The sequence below is a fragment of the Dermochelys coriacea genome, chromosome 1 (genome assembly GCF_009764565.3).
Source record: "Dermochelys coriacea isolate rDerCor1 chromosome 1, rDerCor1.pri.v4, whole genome shotgun sequence".
Lineage (NCBI taxonomy): Eukaryota > Metazoa > Chordata > Testudines > Dermochelyidae > Dermochelys > Dermochelys coriacea.
In genome coordinates this window covers 18,908,379-18,924,866 of record NC_050068.2, presented here as the reverse complement: position 1 = coordinate 18,924,866, position 16,488 = coordinate 18,908,379, and the positions used below count along the sequence as shown (strand labels likewise).

Genomic DNA, 16,488 nt, shown 5'->3' with positions numbered 1-16,488 from the left:
TTCGAAGGATCACAAAGTTCAAGCAATTTGCTTAAAGAGAATCATTGTAAATTTTGAAATTGCACAAACTGTGAGTGATTGTCTCATGTATAATTTAATTTTTTTAAACGTAGCCTTCATCAGCTGTTACAGATTAGCTTTTACATTTAAAAAATGAACTTTTTAAATGAGACCATTTGGAGTTGACTTTGAAGGTGAAATTGGACACAGGTTGAAGATGCTATCTTACCACATAGAAACAGGAGACCTTTATTAAACAACTACAGACCAAAAAAAAAACCCCCAGCAACAACAGATTTCCACGCTGCTTGAGTTCTAGCTTTATCTACCTTTTTTCCCAGGGCCACACCTTGCAATGGCCTAACATAGTCCATGATACATCTGCATGCTCAGTACTGTAGCTAGTTTTTAAAAGTAAATAACTAGGTTGTTTAAAAATGACTACAAAATAGCAGACCTTATTCTAGATCTAGAGAGTTAAGCCATTTCCTCTATCTGGAATGGGTAAAAGAAAAGAGGCTAGCTACGACTGAAATGCTATTTCTGCAGTCTCTTGGTATCAGCCTTTCAAAAAGGGGAAGGTAACTTAAAAATAGACCTTGCTGATGGCATAGCATATGGTTTGTACAAGTTTTATAGAGTGGTTTAAAATCCAGGTCCAAACCTCCCTGATCACTGGGAAAACTTCAGATCTGGAGTTGGTTCCATATCATAACTTAAGGAATCTCTATTGTGTTCCAGCCTGGTGCAAACTAGGAAGGAATGAGAAAAGGTGAAGGGAGGAGGATGGGAAAGCAGATCTTAAAGGTAGTCTGTTTGGTTTTGTTTTTAAACTAGCTTAAAAATAAACAGGAAAGGAGGAAGGGAAAATCTTAATTGGCCGTTGCACTATTTATCATTTAGCACTAGGGGGAAGAGATCAGATGGGATTGCAGCCTACCTAGAGCACAGGGATTTTTAAATTTATTTTCCTGTTCTAGTTCAGGACCCCACTAGAGATACCAGTATTCTAAATTAATCTGTAGAAATGGGAAACTTGAGTCAGGGATTCTTAACCAGGCAAAACAAGGGAGAGAAGGGCAAGCAGAGTCCTGTGAGTTATCTAGTGACCGCTCTCATACCTTCAACCAGTAGGTTTGATGTTTCCTTTCAGAAAAGAAAGGCTTGCTCTGTGGTGGTCGTGATGATAATATGTCAGAGGCCATGTTCTCCAAATACCAGCCAGATTTGCATTAACCTAATGTGCATGATATGCACTATCCACGTACCTCTGAGTAATACAAATACTCGCTGGACCAGATTCTGCTCTCAGGAATGCTTGTGTACACGTAAAGAAACTTCAGTGGATTAAGGGAAGGGAAAAGGGTAAGAGAGAAGCTGCACTAACAGGGGCATGTTTCGGGTCCTCACCATCCATAGCCTTTATGATGTATGACTGACTCCAGGGACATTCACCCCTAATTTGTATGTTTTCTTGCTTAGATGAAGGTTTGAAGTGGCTTTCCAGTGCATTTCACTTATGCAGCCCATTAAAAAGCAAGCAAGATGTTTCTGTGTTGAAAGCTTGGCTAAGTGAAACATGGGTAAATTTGGCAATGGTGAACTATCCGTATAAAGCTGACTTCTTACAGCCCCTGCCAGCTTGGCCTATTCAGGTAAATGAATGTCTACATCTTCTATAACTGATTCAGCTTTAGGCTGGACAAGCTGATTTACTGCAAATTGCTGCTTTTAAAAAGTTAAGAAAATCCACATGATCTAGGACAGGGGTGGGCAAACTACGGCCCGCGGGCTGCATCCGGCCTGCCAGCTGTTTTATTCTGCCCCTCGATATCCTGCTGGGGAGTGGGATTTGGGGCTTTCCCCACTCTGGGGCTCTAGCCGGGGAGCAGGGTCAGGGGTCACTCCACACGGCTCCCAGAAGCAGCGGCATGGCCCCATCTCTGGCCCCTACACGTAGGGGCAGCCAGGGGCCTCCGCTCTGCGTGCTGCTCCTGCCCCAAGTGCCACCCCTGTAGATGGGGCAGCATGGAGAGCTGCTTGATTTAAGCGCTGCTGGGAGCTTGCACCTCTTTCATCATCTTGTCGGAAAGTCGCTATCGGTCTTTACTTCTCCGTGGCCCTCCTCCTTATTCATACCTTCATCTGCTATGACCTCAGCTGTTGCCTTTCCCTCTTATGATCTTACCAAATCCCTCTGGTCTTTAAAAGCTCAAAGTGCTGGAACTAGACTGTTTTTTGCAGCTGTGTTCTGACCTCCTGCCTGCAGCTCTCCACATCCTCTGCCTTATTTGCTAGCCCACTTACTTGGAATGCTCCTTGCCTCTGAGCCACTTCTTCTTGGTCTTGCCTGCCTCTACTCTGTTAGTCCCTCAGTGAGTTCCTTTGAGTCACTTTGAGATACTATGAATTACAATAGGTAAAATTAAAAGAAATAAAGTCAATACCAGTGTTATCCTCTGTTAAACGTAAATTCTGAACAGACAAACTGTTGATCTCCTTTAGTCAGCAGTCTTGGTTTTATATGCCACATAAGGGATTGATCCTGCTGGAAAAATCTTGCTAATGTGGGCAGCGTGGCTTATTTGAATGGGACTAGTACACACCCAAGAACTTCTGCTCATACTGAATAGTCCCTTAGGAATGCTCCCCTGGATTTGAGCATGAGGCACTACTCTGGGTGAGCAAGGAAAGCAGAATCTGGAGTAGAGTAAGGGATTTGCTGAATTGTGCTTCAATGTGATTTTCTGTCATGTCCTCGCACCGTGTATTGTCATGTTGTGTTCATAGGTGGGCTTGACTTGCTCTGGCTTGTTAACAAAAGCTGAAACAGGCATACAAAAAAAACCCATAGACTTGACTGGTGGAAGGGAAAAGAAAGGAAAAGGGGGGAGGATGGAAATTCACCTTTCCTTTGCTGCTCTCCCATCAGCATAAATATCCCCAGTTCAATTTCAGTCTCTTGTCTGTCTAAATGCAGCTTGAAGGATACCCTTTGTCATCTTAGAGACTATGCCACAAGTACTCCTTTTCTTTTTGCGAATACAGACTAACACGGCTGCTACTCTGAAACCTTTATCATCTCACTCTCATCCCTGAATTTGCTGTTCTGTTACTGATAGATGGAGTTCAAAGGTTTGAGTGAGCCACAGTGACTCAGTAAGATATGAAATAGAAAATCCTTCCTTCTGTTTGTCTTGGCGCTTCTAATGTATGCGGCCTCTCTGGGTGGTTTAAGCTGTTTAGATACCGTCTATCAAATGTGAGCTCTAATGACCAAACTAATGTGATTAGCTGAGTGAGAGCGAGAAGGGTATTGAGAGTTTAGTGGAAGAAAATCTGTTAAAATAGCTGAATGTGTCTGCATAATTCTTTCTCTAGTGTGGGCGGATGGTGCCCTCTGAGAAGTGATTGGTCTCTCAGTCTCCACCCCGATGCTTGATCTACAGAAGTAGGGCTGTCTGCAGCTCTTTAGACTCTCATCTTTACCTTCTGCAGTGCACAAGGGCACTTGTGAGTGAGCTTTCAGAACCTTTAACTGCTCAAGGCAGAGCTGGTTAGTGAACTAGCCAGTGCTTTCTTTGTAATGAAATTGCTCAAGCAATTAGATGCTGGGTCTCAAGCAATTTTTTTACATTTATAACTGATGCAACAAGCCCAGAGGTGCCAGGGCTATGAACTGCCAAGTCTAGGGGTGCCGGGGCTCAGCCCTGGAAAGCCCTGGCACAAATTAAGCACTGGAACTAGCTCAGGCAGAAAGCTCTCTCGATGATGGCAGAACAGTTGGTGACTTACACTTAGACCTGGTCTTTACTAGTATGTTCTTGCCTCCTGTTAGCTAACACAAGGTAAAATCCTAGTGACGAAGCGGGAGTTAACCTCTACCTGGACCTGCTCACTCATGTTAAAACTATGAGCTGCCTGAGTTTGCAGGTCACAGACAACTCTAGGCTCCCCCATAGACCCTACTTCAACCTGCTAATTTGTGCTAAAACGGGTAACTGCCTCTTCTTCAGTAGGATTTGACCTTCTATTAGGCCCTCTGTTAGCGAACAGGAGGCAAGAACACATCTTTCCTCCTAGTGAAGGCATAAAGTGAGCTATACCCTGCTGAGCACCAACAACTCTCTTCAGCTTCAGGGGGAGTTGGAGATACTCTCCACACCCTTCAGGGGGCTGGATTGCACACCTCTGCCCCCAATAAGTCTGTGGGAGGAGGCTAAGGGGAGAGGAAAGTTACACTAGTATCCCCTCTGAGTTTCTTCCTGATTATCTTTTCATGGAGACAAGGACAGGATTTGCACACTACTCCCTCCCCCCAGCACACACCTATTCCCACCATGAGCTATGGAGCCTGCCCCCAAACCATGTAGATCCCAGAAGGTCTGCAGGTGGCCAGAACTGTTTGCACCAGCATCCGTGTGACTTCACAACGACTCTAGAGTCCTGGTGCATCTCCCCCAGTCCCTGGCAGGATCCGCACTAACAGGGATTCCCATGGCCACCCATGGGCTGGGTTGGAGACTGGGGTCTGATGGATGTACCCTGGCCCTCCCTACACTTACCATTGGGATGCTCAGTCTCTGCCCTTCCTCATGTAGGTCCAAGACTTACTGAGAGCCCTCCACAGATCAGGAGATAAGAAGGGAGCTCTGCTCAGGAATCAGCTGCCACATACCTCTTCTGTTTGGGAATGTGTGGAGGCAGATCATGGTGTGATGTGGCCCAGGATTTAACCCTGAACTACCAACCAAACCCAGTGTTGATTTAATTCTCCAGCAGCACAGTGCCTTCTTCCAATAGGTTTTCCAGAGCTGAAGAAATAACAAAACTGCTAGAGTGCTTAAAAACAGTATCACTTTAAAAATGAGAAACTTCCCAGTTTATGTTGATTTATTATTTATATTACAGTAGCACCTAGAAGCCCCAGCCATGGATTGGAGCCCCATTGTGCTAGATGCAATGAATTTACATTTTTAGGAGACATTTTTCATCCAGAAGGAACTCCAAATTATTTATTAACTTTGCTAACTAATTATGAAGCATAAGCAATTTTTATAAAGCAAGGGAATTGGATGCAGAAACCTCTAATGCAATATTAAGATTGTACAGCTGAAATAAAATAAGGAAATTCAAAATGTTGGGTTCTAACAGCAAAATTAACTCAGCTGTACTACACGTAATATTTTATATTTGTGTTTTTCTGATTTAATATAATTGTCTTTGTAATATATACCATAAAATTAAATAGGGTGTCCAAGAAATGCTGTAGTTTAGACTGACAAAACTATCAAAAAGAAAGCAGTGCACCTTACCTGACTTGTTCTCAGAAACAGTCTGCATCAAGGGCATCATTAGAGACAATTCCCCCTTTCTCTTGCTATAGGTAGTTTGCAAGTTCTTGAAGAATCCCAAACTGCCAGACAAATTATTGCTACAGAATGTTTTCCAGGCAGCAAATGTCTACTACAACTACTCAGGAGCTGCATCGTGCCTTAACACGTCTCAGAGTGCCACAAGAAATCTTGGGCTGACGGGCTGGTACTATCAGGTACACACAAACCCTTTCCAAAATGTCCAAAGTGCCAAAGCACTTTGTGAATTCTCAATTCGTGCTGTCAGAATCTTTTAACTTGTGTTACTATATGGGTGCAGATCTTTGGTTGATGTAAATTAGCATACCTTCACTGAGAAATCAACACAAGCTGTACCGTTTGCACCAGCTGAGTGTCACTTCATTTTTTCAAAATCAAGCTGGTCTAGATCTCAATAGGAATGTGTCAAGGGATTATCATTAGCTTTTCTGAACAGTCCTGGCCTTCCCAACAAAGAAGTTTGTGTTAGATGATCAATAGGAATTAGACTGTGATCTTAAAACATTACTTCAGTCTTTATCTGTGAAATTGATTAACGGAACCTGAACGTTCTCTTGATCTTGTATGTATGTGGTGAATAGGGTGGAACCTTTTTAATGACATGAGTAATATATCTTGGTGACCTGCAGATGTGAAGTAGGGAAAATTGTCAAGAATTAAAATAATGAAAGTTTACAGCACTTTTCATCTTTAGGGCACAAAACACTTGACAATGGAAGGTAGGTACCATTATCCCCATTTTAGAGGTGGGGAGACTGAGCTATATAGAGGGGAAGTGACTTGCACGAGGTCACAATGCAAGATGGTGGCAGAGCGGGAAACAGAACCCGGGGCTCCTGGGCGTTTGACGGTTGGTTTGATTCACATCAACATCTTTATTAGAAGCAAATCATTAAGTTCCAGCAAAAAACCCATAATTTGAGTCCATGTAAATTTACAAGGGTAAATTGATTCTGGTTAATTCAGATTGAACCACTTCTGATGTGTCCTCTGGCTAGTGGTATTGAGGTCAGTGGGACAACTGGAATGGGAAAGGCAAGCAGTTTGTGGCTCAGTGTCTGCATTTTAATATGTAGCAAATATCTATTGTTATGTAAGGCATTGAAAGGAGTCCTCCTTTACAGTACAACTATAGCCACAACTAGCATATTTAAAGTGTCCCACAGAGGCCACTATTACATTTTCCTGCTCTGCCTTCCAGGCTTGCACAGAAATGGTGATGCCCATGTGCACAGATGGTGTCAATGACATGTTTGAACCTAGGAAATGGAACTTCCATGCGTTCTCTGAAGAATGCTTCAAATTCTGGAAAGTGAAGCCTCGCCCTTCCTGGATTCCTTCTGTGTATGGAGGGAAAAACATCAGTTCACACAGTAACATCATCTTCAGGTGAGCTTACTTCTGCTTCTGTAACAATCCCCCTCCACCAGTATGGGTTGCTGGTGGGGATAGAATCTGGGGCTTTGAACACCAAAACCACAAGCCTCTCCCACTTTTTGTTTCATCTAATGTGTAGCCATAGCCAGGAGTCCCCAGCACTCCCCAATTCTCTCCTTCGTGCTTGTGCTGCAGTTGATGGGAGTTGCATGTGCACCTTTGAAAAGTGAATTTGGCTTATGGCTTTGTGGAGCGTGGCTTTGTTTCTGTGAGGAAATGCTTTTGTCTCTCCACCTGTAAACGTGGCCATTGCCATAGTATCCCAGGACGGTAAGGCTATCTAGTTTGCTGGCTAAACTGGAGCGCCAACCCTCCCCCTGTAAATGGAAGTCTAAAAAACACAAACTCCAACACCAGGAGTCTTTTGTCCCATCTGTTACCCTGAGTCACAGCCTCTGCTGTGGCTGGAGCAACCTTCCTTCCCTCAGCTGGATGCAGGGGAGCTGCCACCCATCCTCTTTTGAAAACCTTAGCTTGGGACCCTGAACATGGAAGACAGCATTTGGAAGCCAGTCATGTCTCAAACCCTCTATTCTCTTGGTCAAGGTCTTAATTTCTCTGTGGGATGTTGGCTGTCCAGCCTCACACCCCCTTGTTGGGATACTTCAGGAATACTGGTTGTTGCCAGCCCCTGGCTCTGCCTGTCAGCTCCTCCCGGCTGCTTCTCCTGATCCCTAGGAGGGGCTGGGGGTGAGGGAGACAGATAGGCCTGGTCTGAGAAAATGGGTTGGGAGCTTTCTCATAGGGATGTTTCTTTAGGGTCAAGGCCCTTTAGGAAGTATTGTTTGTACTGGGCAGTGATGGCAGGGTTAAAGAACTAATGATGGGGGTGGGAAATAGGAACTTCACACTGGAAACTAGATTTTTTTCAAAGCCTTACCAGGATCCTTGTCGATGATGATTTGTTTTGGAACTTGTCCCTCAAGAAGCATTTGTAACCATGTAGTGAATGGAGAGGAATGGCTGACTCCTGAATATTATTTCACTTGGATAAAAATGAGTGTTTGCTTGAATTTATTCTCTTGTATTCTCAGACTCTTTACTTGCAAGATGCTCAGCAAAGCACTTAAGCTTAACTTTAAGTCTGCATTGAAGTAAATAGGACTATTCATATGCTTAAAGTTAAGCACATGCTTAACTGTCTTAGTGGATCAGGATCCGAGCACTCGGCACCTTCCAGGATAAAGCCCCTACTGAGCATTGTTTCTCAATCTACATCAGTGCTGCCAATGCCATCACTTGGCACGTTGGCCAGAACCTTGGATGGAACAGCCAGATTCTCCCATGAAAGCCAGGGTTGGTGGTGTGTTCCTGCTGCATGCTTTAATTTCCACATGAGTGGGACCAAGAAATCCAAGTCCATGTACGTTTTGGGTTTCTCAGCAACTCGGCCTACTGTTGCTAAGGCACTGGGCTGATTCAGGTGACCTTTTAAATCAAATGCGTTTTGCTTATTGTGCAGTTCTCTCTGTGTTTTTGTTTTGCAAATACAGAATGTTTTTTTCTCCCGAGCCATATTAAGATCTATTGAAATTAGAGGTACAGAGAGATGCAAGATTTCCTGTATTTTCCACTGAGGAAAAACAAACACTGCAATACTATAGTTCAAACGCAGTCGGTTTTTATTTGTAGTTCTTTAAGGTCAAAAGTTGGAGATAGAGACAAATGTTTTTTTACAAATGTAATCGACTGATATTTTTATGAAACACGATGGCTGCGTGACATCAACAGACCCCTGTCCCTCTAGGCATCCGATTCTGTAATGCATCAGATTTGGTTCAGGACAGAACATCATGAAGGTGCACAAAGTGTTCAGTGGCCTTTATGCTGACCAAGCAACAGCCTGAGATCTAACCTAACATATTTCTATCTGCGTGACTACAGCTGTAATAGAAACGCCTTTTGTGTCCCAGGAAGAGTATCTGAAAGATTTAACTTAAAACTAGCATTCTAAATAAAATAAAAGGGCCCAGGGCTATAATCCTTTTTGTTGCAGCAGTTCCCCTGATTTAAATGGGAGTGAACAAATAAGGATTACCCCCAGAGACTGTGTGTGTTTGGTGTGCTGTCCAAGGTCTCCTCCTTTCATCTGGAGAGATGGCACTAGAGATAACCTTGTTGAATGGAAGGGATGGGGGAAAAAGTACCATAGGTTTTAGTGGACTGAGCCCAGGATTGAGAATTAGACATTCTTAAATGCTAATCCTGATTCTGCCACTGATTTGCTGTACGGACTTGGGTAAATCATGTTGGACCTGATCAAAGCCCATGGAAAGCCTCTCATAGATTTCATTGGGGTTTAGATTGTTGCCTGTAAGGCTTGAATTTTCAGAAGTGTCCACTGGATTGGGTCTCTAACTGCGCACCCAAAATTCATGGACACTTCGGAAAAACTGGACCTTTCCCAGTTGACCCATCTGTAAGAACAGGGAAGTTACTCTATTATTTTTGCTGAAAAGGCATTAAAATAAAGGCATAAATAAATGAATAGCTTGGTACCGAAAGTGCAGGAGGGAAAAGAGAAGACAGAAGTATATTGACATATCACTCTGCTACAGTCACTCTTATTCTGTACAGAAAAGGCAATCTGTGATGAAAAGTTTACCCATCTGAATGTGAATTTGCAAACGAAGATGGCTCAATTCCTCCAGTAACTTTAAGTGAATGTAGGCTACTTCAGTTACTGTTTAAGCTGTTGCATGTTGTTGCTGAACTCTATGAAAAAACGGCCACATTTTATCTCATTAGGAGCTGGATTTCAGTGGGGGCAGAAATGGATCCCCAAGGAGTTCATACAAATCCTACTGAGCCCGCATGTGATACTCTTACTCCCTACTGAGTGGTATGTTATTCCACAAGTAGCCCCATTCATTTTGGTAGGACTGTTCAAGGTGTAAGATGCTATAGGTATCACAATCTGACGCGTACACTCAGAGTGCTTTAAATTCTATATTCCCTGGATGAAAAACACTGCATAAGAGCATGAGCAGGACACGTTGTCTGAGATGAATGTCCCTAAGGGGGGGAAATGTGCTCAACTCTCACCAGTTGCACTGGCAGCTGAGGATAGTCTGTGCCTTGCAGGATTGGGCTGTGCATTTCTAGCCCCTATGAATCTGAAAAAAACCTTCAAAATGTGGAGTGGATGGGTCACGAGGATAAGTCACAGCTAACAGGGCCAGAGGGGAGGATGATTACGTGTAAGTTAATACAGCCTCGGATTGTGAGCCAAAGCCCCCAGGAGCTGCCATTGTCTGGTGGGAGTCTGTGAAAGTACAGGCCCAAGGGAGCCCTTCTGCTGGGAGAGTGGGCAGATAGTGCCATCCTGTCATTCCCTATGGCTTCTTGTCACCTCCTGGAATCAACAAGTAAGGCCCCCCTCCTTGTGTGGCAATCTAAGGTAACCTTTGCACTGAATTTTTCACTGAGTTGTCCTGGTGAGACATTCCCTTCCGTGGCTTTTTTGTGTGTGAGGGAACAGCCTGCGCCCTAGTTGGTGGCAGAACACCACAGAGCAGGGGGACTTTGTTGTAGAATTTGGATCTATCCTGAATACTGAGCCTCTGATCATAACAGTGGCTGCTGAGTGACTCCTAGCTTTATCACACAGGTACCATCACTCAGGATATTAACTGTAATCTAACGGGCTGTATGGACTTTCCTTATAGCAATGGCGGATTGGACCCATGGTCTGGAGGTGGAGTGACTCGGAATATCACAGACTCTCTCACTGCAATTGTGATCCCAGAAGGAGCTCATCACTTGGACCTGCGTGCCAGTAATCCCAGCGACCCCAAATCTGTGCTGCAAGCCCGGGCCTTGGAAGTTCAGTACATGAAGCAATGGATTGAAAAGTCCAGGCATAAGCACTAAAGTGGTACTGTAATAATGGTGGTCATTATCTCCCATTGGCTTCAATAGGAGCAGGAGCAGGCCCTTATTACAGAGTTCTATTCAAAACATTTTTTGCCCTTGCTTCCTCTCTTCCTTTACTAGCTATATGTATGGTGGCTGTCAGCACTGTGCCTATCACTGGGGGATAGAGGAGATGGCTGACAGTTGCGAGTCTGCTCCAATAGCAAACCTCAATCAATAAATACATAATACATGGCTTGAGTCACCCATGGTGGCTTGCTTTCTTGTTCCGCTACTACCAAATGCTGCATTGCATCTTCTTTGCAACATGCTTGCTTGGAGCCTGATTCCTGCTAGGCCACACACATCCTCACAAAATCAGTTTCCAAAGTTGCTAACGAAGTGTGTGCTTGACCAAATGCAGGGACTGCTGAACTCCATGACAAAGCTCTCACTGATTTCAGCTGGATCTCAATGCAGGGGCTGCTTCTCAGCTGGTGTAAATTGCCATAGCTCCGACAGGAGCACCAGGTGAGATCTGCCCTAGCACTTTCCCTTATCAACACAAACTGCATGTTTGCTGTCTTCTATCAGACACAGACTAATTAGTTAATACTGTAACCCAAAAAGTGAGAAAGCACATCTGTTCGGTTAAGTCTCTCCAGGCTTTCTAGCAGAACTTCTATTGTTTCCAACGTCCAGTTGAAAACAAAACCATGAGAGGGAGCTGAGTTTGAGTGATCCCTTGGCTTCAGACAGTTGTCCTCTCTGTACTGGAGAGTTACATAGGGATATAAACCATTTTGATATGGTGAGGGGTAGAGGAGTTATTTTAGAGTACAAACAAAACCACACTAGGATGTGATTTCAGGGATGGAAAGACTTTTTTTTTTTTTTTTTAAAAAAGCAGAATAATAGGAATCAGCTCAATATTTTTCTTGTTTTCAGCAGCGTCTTAAGCAAGTTGTCGTATACTGTATGGTTGTTTCTATTCTCCTCTGCACAGAACAAACAGGACTGGCCCGTGAACACACTTTTGTTGATTAATTCTCTAATTGATTGGCTGTGCACAATTTATCACTTTTTTCCCCTCCCACACTACTTCTCTTAAGTCCCGGGCTAGGATATCTGTTGCTGCCAAAGAGAGATGTGGGTATTTTCTTCCTTGTTTCTTTCCCACAAACATTTAACTTGGTTTTTGTCTTTTTTCAAATCATCACTGGGAAACTTTTTCTCTAAACTCTCCTCCTAGAGAGGGAACTTGATACAGTACTTGTGCTAGCTAGATGGTATTAAGTGACAAATAACTGGGGCTGGACCTTGTTTTCTTTTCCCTTTCTGTGTAGTGATGAGATTCTGCATGGTCTGGTTGCTGATGGTGGTTCAATAAAGGCCTTTTAAAAATTGTTTGCAGGGCAAACTATTCAGAATGCAGCTAAACTGTTGGGACAGCATTAACCCAAAGAATGAGGCAGTGCTCAGCAGGGCAGGTGCACTAGATGGCTTTCTGTAGGGCTTCCGAAAGAGCCAAACTACCCAATTTATGCAGACAGCATATTTGACATTAATAAATGGCTGAGGGAGTCCCCTCACTTTGCAGATTTGGTTTTATTCACGCTGAAAGCCTTCTTCCAAAAAGCCCCCTTTCTAGGCTAAGGGGACTAGATAATTTAATTTCAGAAAGTCTCAACGCAACAAATGGACCCAAAGGTCTCTTAAAATTCCAGTTTTCTTTGTATTTCTCTGCCTAAAATACAGCATTTCTTCTTACTCCAGACAGCTTTTTACATTCCCACACAATCCAGCATTTTCTAGGAACAAAATGGATCTTATTCTGAACCTTTAATTTTTTTGATACACTCCTGTACGTCCGTTTCTCTTGTTTGACAGAGCTCTTGGCATATCCTTGCTTTTGCTCCAGTGTTCTAGGAAAGGTTGATTTGAACAAGGAGGCCTTTATGTTCAGGTTCAGCAATCTGGACCTTTCATGCTCTGTCTTTAGCAGGTAATCACTTTGGAGCCTATAAAGAGTGAGACCAAAGTAAGCATCCTAGTGCAAGGGGAAGAGCTCTTTAGAACTGGACTAAAATCTGTCAGGTGTTAGTAATCTCCATTCAAATGGGTCAGTTTTCTAGCATTATGATGTAAATGTGTCCTAATAGGGGGTGGGGGGGAAGGGGTGTGTGTGTGTGTGTATACGTTACAATAAAATAGTGGCCTTATTTTTTTTGTGTTAAAACATTTTAGATCAAATAAAAACTAACCAAATTTCCTGCATCCACTGCCAAACAAAAGTTAAAACTTGAAGACACAATCAATAGTATTTTAAGATGGCATCTAGGTTTATTGTTAACACACTTTATTGGAGGGCAAGGGAGAGAACTGACCAAGTAAATCTAAACATTGGGAATGCACGAACCACTCATAACCAAGGAGAGAGAAAAAAGGGCCTAATCCAACTACTTTCATTGACTGCCGAGGGAACACTTGTCAGATCTAAAGATGATTGAACTAAAATGTCTTGAAAATGCTTCGGTTTTCAAAAAAACTGTCTTTAAAAAAAAAAAAAACTTTTTTCCTCCCCCCCTCCATCTCTGCCTTTTTGCCATTTTCTGTGGCATTTTTGTTTTAATTTTTTAAAGGAATATTTCAAATATTTCTTTCACAATTTTATAAAAAGACCCTTTTTTGACTCTGCCCCCCAAATCTTTATATTAAAAAAATATTTCCATTAGCTCTATCCAGTCCCTCGCATAGACTTCTAGAAGATAGAATCATAGAATCATAGAATATCAGGGTTGGAAGGGACCCCAGAAGGTCATCTAGTCCAACCCCCTGCTCAAAGCAGGACCAAGTCCCAGTTAAATCATCCCAGCCAGGGCTTTGTCAAGCCTGACCTTAAAAACCTCTAAGGAAGGAGATTCTACCACCTCCCTAGGTAACGCATTCCAGTGTTTCACCACCCTCTTAGTGAAAAAGTTTTTCCTAATATCCAATCTAAACCTCCCCCATTGCAACTTGAGACCATTACTCCTCGTTCTGTCATCTGCTACCATTGAGAACAGTCTAGAGCCATCCTCTTTGAAACCCCCTTTCAGGTAGTTGAAAGCAGCTATCAAATCCCCCCTCATTCTTCTCTTCTGCAGACTAAACAATCCCAGCTCCCTCAGCCTCTCCTCATAAGTCATGTGCTCTAGACCCCTAATCATTTTTGTTGCCCTTCGTTGTACTCTTTCCAATTTATCCACATCCTTCCTGTAGTGTGGGGCCCAAAACTGGACACAGTACTCCAGATGAGGCCTCACCAGTGTCGAATAGAGGGGAACGATCACGTCCCTCGATCTGCTCGCTATGCCCCTACTTATACAACCCAAAATGCCATTGGCCTTCTTGGCAACAAGGGCACACTGCTGACTCATATCCAGCTTCTCGTCCACTGTCACCCCTAGGTCCTTTTCCGCAGAACTGCTGCCGAGCCATTCGGTCCCTAGTCTGTAGCGGTGCATTGGATTCTTCCATCCTAAGTGCAGGACCCTGCATTTATCCTTATTGAACCTCATTAGATTTCTTTTGGCCCAATCCTCCAATTTGTCTAGGTCCTTCTGTATCCTATCCCTCCCCTCCAGCGTATCTACCACTCCTCCCAGTTTAGTATCATCCGCAAATTTGCTGAGAGTGCAATCCACACCATCCTCCAGATCATTTATGAAGATATTGAACAAAACGGGCCCCAGGACCGACCCCTGGGGCACTCCACTTGACACCGGCTGCCAACTAGACATGGAGCCATTGATCACTACCCGTTGAGCCCGACAATCTAGCCAGCTTTCTACCCACCTTATAGTGCATTCATCCAGCCCATACTTCCTTAACTTGCTGACAAGAATGCTGTGGGAGACCGTGTCAAAAGCTTTGCTAAAGTCAAGAAACAATACATCCACTGCTTTCCCTTCATCCACAGAACCAGTAATCTCATCATAAAAGGCAATTAGATTAGTCAGGCATGACCTTCCCTTGGTGAATCCATGCTGACTGTTCCTGATCACTTTCCTCTCCTCTAAGTGCTTCAGGATTGATTCTTTGAGGACCTGCTCCATGATTTTTCCAGGGACTGAGGTGAGGCTGACTGGCCTGTAGTTCCCAGGATCCTCCTTCTTCCCTTTTTTAAAGATGGGCACTACATTAGCCTTTTTCCAGTCATCCGGGACTTCCCCCGTTCGCCACGAGTTTTCAAAGATAATGGCCAAGGGCTCTGCAATCACAGCCGCCAATTCCCTCAGCACTCTCGGATGCAATTCGTCCGGCCCCATGGACTTGTGCACGTCCAGCTTTTCTAAATAGTCCCTAACCACCTCTATCTCTACAGAGGGCTGGCCATCTCTTCCCCATTTTGTGTTGCCCAGCACAGCAGTCTGGGAGCTGACCTTGTTAGTGAAAACAGAGGCAAAAAAAGCATTGAGTACATTAGCTTTTTCCACATCCTCTGTCACTAGCTTGCCTCCCTCATTCAGTAAGGGGCCCACATTTTCCTTGGCTTTCTTCTTGTTGCCAACATACCTGAAGAAACCCTTCTTGTTACTATGATGGTTATTGCTTCCATCTATTGTAGGCCGAACTCATGTTGTACCATTCTTGTAGTATCTAAGGGCTTGATTCAAAGCCCATCAAAGTCACTGAGAGTCTTTCCAGTCTCTAAGGTGCCACAAGTACTCCTTTTCTCCATACACTTCAGTGTATGGATCAGGCCCTTACCACTTTTCCTAGATTTTTAACAAGGTGACCAGTTTTCTGTTCTGCTTAACGGGGCTTTCTACAGGCCTTCATCCTTATCATTGAAACTGTAGGTCCATCTATGTACTTATTTCCCTTAAAGGATCGTTCGGATCTGGTCTAAGAATTTATGTCCATTAGGGAATGACCATCAACAAAGATCGACTACCTCATTTTGAAATGTAACTTTCCCTGCTAATGTCATGCACGTTGGACTATCAAGAGCTGTGATAGGATTGTTACTTTCTATGCCCAACTGTATCATAAGACCATATTTTGTGCCCTTCAAGAAGATATTCCCAGATACACTAGGTACACTTTTTTGTTCTCAGTGTGTATTGTGAATTCTTTTGTTTTAAGTATATGTTGCCTTTTTGGGGGAAAAATGCATAAAATAAAGCAAATTTAAATTTGTATGTGTAGCACTGATGACATGTGAATCAAAACCCAGTAACAATGGATCTTACAGCCAAAAGATTTTGATATTGAAATCTGTATGACAAAAATATGCTTATTAAAGATAAATGTGAATTTCTGGAAGTTGCTTGTTTCATTTTTAAAGTAAGCAGATTGCTGATATTAAACAGATGTTGGGGGTCTGTCAGCATTTCTGTAAGTTTTTTCTAGTTTATGCTTGATCCACAGTTGGGGAATGTGAGCTAAATATGCCACTGTTAAGTTATCACTGCTTTGTAATATCCAAGGGGTCAGGTGTTCAGACACCCCACGCTGGTTCAAATAAGAAAGCTGTTTTAACTCTTCAGTACTTGGGGGATTTGATGGCTCAGGAGCTTGGTAATCGGCAAATAACCCTTTCTCTTCTAGCCTGCTGGTTTGAGTCTAGCCCCGGTGAGTAGTATTTGAAAGTTGCTATCTGATTGCTGTTTTTTGTTAGTCTCAGTCCAGGCCCCAACAGACAAATGTCTGCTCACAGTTCTACGCTGATATGAGGGCCTTGTAAGTATTGTGACAAAGCTCTGTCCTTGCCTCCGTGGGTCCCGTGTTTCCTGGTGGATTTCGCTAGCCTCAGAGGCTCACTGTGACCCTCCAC

General features: G+C 43.5%; 1 protein-coding gene across 3 annotated transcripts in view; it reads left to right on the top strand.

Moving 5' to 3' along the window:
• LOC119849153 (prolylcarboxypeptidase) overlaps nt 1–13,171 on the top strand; it is a 59,170-nt gene extending 45,999 nt beyond the window's left edge. For 2 of the 3 annotated variants that reach the window (XM_038385959.2, XM_038385951.2), the window contains 4 exons: nt 1,483–1,655; nt 5,387–5,551; nt 6,577–6,764; nt 10,481–13,171. In XM_038385959.2, coding sequence (XP_038241887.1) covers nt 1,483–1,655; nt 5,387–5,551; nt 6,577–6,764; nt 10,481–10,685 — 731 coding nt within the window. In that variant the 3' untranslated portion in view covers nt 10,686–13,171. Of the gene's footprint in view, nt 1–1,482; nt 1,656–5,386; nt 5,552–6,576; nt 6,765–9,560; nt 9,655–10,480 lie in introns of all 3 variants that reach the window. The other variant, XM_038385931.2, reaches the window with a different exon arrangement.
• The last annotated feature ends 3,317 nt before the right edge of the window (nt 13,172–16,488 follow it).